We start from the raw sequence: 5,761 nt of genomic DNA on the forward strand, positions 1-5,761 counted from the left end.
ATATATATTCTTTGAGATAAATTTTAAATAAAGATCTAAAAAATGATAACTTCTAAATTCAAAGTCATAAATTATTTTTATTTTATTTTATTGAAATCGTAAAATAATTTATAATTTTTAAATTTTTTAAATAAATAGTAAATTATTGAAAATCATAAATAATTTTATTTAAATTATTATTATTTTTAGTTTTATTTAATATTTTTATCTATTGTTTTATTTCATATTTTTTTTATATATTTTTCATATTGTTTTTATTTAATATTTTCTATATTTCTTTCCTAATGTCAAGAATTTTCTGTGCTAATTGTAGTATATTTCAACAAGTTCGACTTTAAAGTCATATACATATAGTCACAATTTTATTTTATTAGTGCTTCATTTATATAAAAAATATTAAATAAAATAATATAAAAAATATTAAATAAAGTAATATATATAAATATAAAAAATATTAAATAAAACTAAAACTAAAAGTATTAATTTAAATAAAAAATATACTACTTTGTATATTCTTCTTAGTTTTATTTATTATTTTATATATATTTTTATATTTTTTAATTTTTTGTATAATTTTATTTAATATATTTTTTATAAATGAAACACTAATAAAATAAAACCTAGTTATATGTACTAATTTAAAAGTTGGACTTGTTAGAATATACTATAATTAAGAAAAAAAAATCCTTAACATTAGATAAAAATATAGAAAATAATAAATAAAATATAAAAAATAAAAAATCTAAATATTAAATAAAAAATATACAAAAAATATAAAAATATAAAAAAATATTAAATATTAAATATAACTAAAATAAAATCATTTATAACTTTAAAGTCATAAATAATTTATGACTTTAAAATTTAATTTAAAAAAATAATTAAGAAGTTGTAAATTTAGTAGGGAAAAAAAATAAAAATTGTTAAATAACCTACGACTTACCTTTTTTTTAATATTTATTTAAAATTTATAGTCGATAATTTACAAAAACAATTTCCTTAAAGGTGTTTCCGCCCGCTGCACACCTAATTTTTTTTAAAACACTCATTTATTATTTTTAAGCATAACTTTATAAGGGGGGAAATGTAAATAGTTCAATAATTTTTTTTAGGCTGTTATCAAATTAGATTTTATATTAATATATAATAATCAGTAAAAAAAATTAATATATAATAAATTATAAATTTGTTAAATTTTATACTATCTCCTAAATTTCACCTATTATATTTTATATTAGTTAATAATATATATATATATATTTTACATTAACAATACAGAAAATTATACTCTTTGTATAATAAGTTTATATTTGATATTATTGCAAGGATTTTATACCATAAGCTACATAAAATAATTTTGTATATAATTTTAAAATCATAATTAAAAAGTAAATAAATTTTAATTATATAATAATACATGATTAAATAGTAATAAAGAAAAATTTATACAATCAATGCCTTTCAGTTATTTTTTCCTTTAATTTTTAATTACATATTTTATTTATTATACAACTTTTTTTGGGAAAGTGGGAACAGAAAAAAAAACTAATTGAAATTAAAATATATTAAAAGTATAAATTCTTTATATTATTATCTAATTGAATGGATAAGGTATGAGGAGGATGATTGTGCATCGTATTACTCTTGTATATACAAAGAAGATTTTTAAACTCGAACCTGAACTCATAATTAACTGGTCATTAAGACATAATCTTATAATATCTTTATCTAATCATAAAAAGTTATTAATTTTAAATATCAAAGTTACTTTTTCAGTAAAAAAATAAAAATTACTTTTATATACTTTTGTATCAATACTTTTTTTTTTCTCTTTGGTGAATTGATATTTGATTTGATAATGAGATTTTTTTTTTGTTAAAAAAAAAAGTAAATAAGAATGCGATGTGGCGAATAATTAATGCGGGTCAGCTATCAGTAACGGATCAATCAAGTAATGAACACAGATTAGACCAATAGGAGTTGGCTGCTTTAAAGTTCAACGCCTAAAACCCAAAAGCAGGGGAATTCTTCTTTTACACATTCAGTTCATTTCCTTATTTTCTCAACAAAACAACCGAGAGTTCGTCATATCTGTATCTGTATATATACCTATACCTATACCTATATCGTATCCGCATTTCCGAAAGGATATATCTTATTTAGGGTTTTTGTGACTGTGCTCCACAACCGAGTCGCCATGGCGTCGCAGGAGAGTATCGAAAAGATGCAGGCACGGCAGAATTACCGGAATTTATGGCACACCGATCTCATGAGATCCATTCAGGCCGATACTCCTTGTAACGACACTCTCTCACACACTTTTTCAATTTTCGCTTTCTATTTTTACACTGACATCGTTTCTGATTTTGCGCAGATTGTTGCCTCGCGTTGTGGTGGTATGTGATCTGGAACTTTCTCTCACTGTAGCGATGTTTTTTTTTGTCAATTCTTGTTCTGCAGATCTGATGATTGTTCTTTTTAGTCTGAAATTTTGTTCGTTTGGACGAGGAATCGAATCTTTCATTTTCAGTTTCGATGTTTATCGTTTTCGAGTTATAGATCTCGGATTAACGAAGTAATTTGAGACTCTGCTTAAAGAAGGGGTTTCTGCGCTCTGTTCAAATTGATTGGTGTTATTATTCGTTTAATTATGCATTCTATATTATCTGTAGATCTGAGGAAGAAAAGGTGAAAAACATGCATATTCATATTGTAGTGTATAGACAAGTTATGCTTATTCCGGGTGGTTTAAGGTTTACTGAATTGTCAAGGGGTTGGTGAATGTAAATTAACAATGGCGGGTCTCTGGCTCTGTCTGTGGGGACAATAATATCTTGGATAGTAGGTTATGAGTGTTGAAGGAATCTGGTCTCTGACTCTGTCAGTATCGTATTCTGAGTGAACAGAGTGTGATGGTGTTTAACAAAGTGATACGGCAAATATCTGATACTATCTCGAATGATAAATATTGAGGTCTTTATTTTGATTGTGAATTGTTGGAAACTAGTTTGTATACCTAAGAAAACTACATTGCAGTGATATTTTGAGGATCTGCTGTGTCTGTCACTGCTTTCTGCAATATGTAATTTAATTTTCTATTGTTCCATTTATAGTGCACCATGTGTGTCTTACCTTCTTCGCAAACGAGCTCTCTATGATGATATGTCAAGGTAATTGATACTATTTCTGTTTTCCCAAGATTCCAAAATGATTTACATAGTCTGTATGTGTGATATATCTGTCGTATAATTTGTTCCAGGTACACATGTTGTGCTGGCTACATGCCTTGCAGTGGTAGGTGTGGAGAAAGTAAATGTCCTGAATTTTGCCTTTGCACTGAGGTATAAAAATGTGAACTTGTTTTCTTTACTTTAATATGGCTAGGGTATGAATTAATGAAAAAGAAAAATGCATGTGCAGGATTTTATGGTTAGGCTAGTAAATTGTTTCCAACGTTTGAGATTAGGCTTGTTACTGCTGTTATTGTTGTTGTGTTTGAAATCATGACTGAAATTTGATAAAAATGGTTAACTCTTAATGGTGAGGGATGAATGGTGGGTTAAAACTTAAAATGTTTAACCATCAAAGCAAAATCTTTGGATCTCTCCTTGGAATGTGGTGAAGGTAGGCACTAGACAGATTTTAGATGCCATCCAAGTAGCAAAATGAGGTAGTTGAAGATTGAAGGTTAAATTAGTCTATATGTCCCTATACTAATTGTCCCTATACTAATTGGGAATTTTCAATTGAAGTGTGTTATAAGTTTCTGACCCTAGGCTGGATGTGAGGACCCATTGAAATTTTCAAAATTAAAGGGGACTCAAATAATCAAATCAAAATACAACTCAAAATTTCTGAACATTGTTTTACATAGAAATGTCAGTATTCAAAATGGAGAATGTTGACCAAAGGGTGTCTTTTCACCTGTTTGTCTTTGTTAATGATGAACTGAAATCTTTTTTTTTTCATGGTCAAACAAAAGAGGACTTAGGAAGGTAGTTGTGCTAAGTATGCTGTTGATTTCATTTATTAAGTTGAGCCGTAATTGTAACTGTTCCTTTCATTTTAAGTTTTTCATTTATTTCATTTATTGGCTATCAGGAAATAGCATTTGAGCAAATTATAAATTGTTATTTGTAAGTAATAAAGAGCACGCAGGATTCCTTTGGAGCTGGTTTTCTGGGTCTTGAATTTTCTGTGGTTTTGTAGCATGCTTTATTTATACCTATGTGTCGCTGTTTCAGGTTTTCCTCTGCTTTGGAAATTCAGTCGCCTCAACTCGCTTTCTATTGCAAGATGAATTTAACATTCAAACTACGCAATGTGATAATTGCATTATTGTACTCTCTCTCTCCCTCCCTCTATCTGCTTTACACTTGCATTCACCACCAGATACATATGCAAATGCTTTTTTTTTTTTTTTCCAAATGATATTCTGTTAATTACATGTAATTCTTTTGTTTAGGGTTTCATGTTTTGCCTTCAACAAATTGCATGTATATTCTCTATTGTTGCCATGATTGTGGGAAGCGATGAAATTCAAGAGGCTTCTCAGTTGCTGTCTTGTTTGGCTGACTTTGTGTACTGCACGTAAGGCTTCCTCTTCTGTCCGAGTCAAAATTAATTGTTCACACTTTCTAGAAGAAGGAGTTTGTACTAATTTTATTATTCCTTTTATCTGTAGGGTCTGTGCATGCATGCAGGTAAGTTTGTTTAATTATTTCTGAAATGGTTAATCAATATGGTGTATGCATGATAATTATCACTTATGCAAATTTTGTTTGCAGACTCAGCACAAGATTGAGATGGACAAGCGAGACGGGAAATTTGGACCCCAACCAGCAATGGCAGTGCCTCCTATGCAGCAGATGTCACGCATTGATCAACAAGTTCCTCCTTCGGTTGGGTATGCACCACAACCAGCTTATGGACAGCCTGCTCAAGGATATCCTGCTCCGGGTTATCCTCCTACTGGTTACCCCCCTGCTGCTTATCCTCCACCAGGATATCCCCCTTCTGGCTACCCTAAGTGATTGGTCTACAGCGCACCAATTGATCGTGCTTCATAGAACAAGGGAACATGTTTGTGGTGAAATACAACAGTTCGATTGATTAATTAATTTCCATTAGTCTTATAATTCGTGAATTAACCTTATAATCCCTATCGTGATGTCCATTCTGATACTTCGACTTCTGTTTGTATATTGTTCCCGTTGGTGTTCATACATAGTTCACATGTTTCGCTTGTTATGTGCAAATACCTGGTGTAATGTGCTGTTCCATTATTTTTTTTCTTTTTTATTTTAAAAACGGTGATTCTATATGTGATGGCCACTGGGCAATTAGCACATTCGTACATGAAAGCCCGTGGACTGACAGTGCAGCCTGGAATTATACAGGCCTGAAGAGTGAAGACAATGTGATGGTACGGTGAGAGTTGTGGTTTAATTCTAATTTATCCTTCCGAACTCATTTGCACTTATATTCTTAGAGTTTATAAATAGGTTAACAGACGGAGGCGAACGACAAACAAATCTCTCACGGTGTTGTGAGAGATTTGTTTGCCATTAGATATTTTTATTTTTAATCTAATAGATGAGTTTTTTTTTTTTTTTTCTTTTTATCTTTTTTTGTTTTTCCTTGTTTTCCTCATGTTACTGAATTGTTCTTGCTTTTCGTCTTCCTCGGGTACCTCCGCTGTCTCCATCAAGGCCACATTCATCTCCACCTCTAGTGGCGACATAAAACCTTGGTAAGAATG

At 29.7% G+C, this 5,761-nt stretch overlaps 1 protein-coding gene across 1 annotated transcript; it reads left to right on the plus strand.

Moving 5' to 3' along the window:
• Positions 1–1,962: 1,962 nt before the first annotated feature.
• On the plus strand, positions 1,963–5,236 carry LOC100306088 (uncharacterized). Its single transcript, NM_001250406.2, has 8 exons — positions 1,963–2,297; positions 2,375–2,396; positions 3,114–3,170; positions 3,260–3,341; positions 4,245–4,340; positions 4,466–4,590; positions 4,685–4,703; positions 4,788–5,236. The coding sequence occupies exons 1-8, from the start codon at positions 2,198–2,200 to the stop codon at positions 5,031–5,033; spliced, it is 747 nt and encodes a 248-aa protein (NP_001237335.1). The 5' UTR covers positions 1,963–2,197; the 3' UTR covers positions 5,034–5,236.
• Positions 5,237–5,761: the final 525 nt, after the last annotated feature.

This window comes from Glycine max, chromosome 8 (assembly GCF_000004515.6).
Source record: "Glycine max cultivar Williams 82 chromosome 8, Glycine_max_v4.0, whole genome shotgun sequence".
NCBI lineage: Eukaryota > Viridiplantae > Streptophyta > Magnoliopsida > Fabales > Fabaceae > Glycine > Glycine max.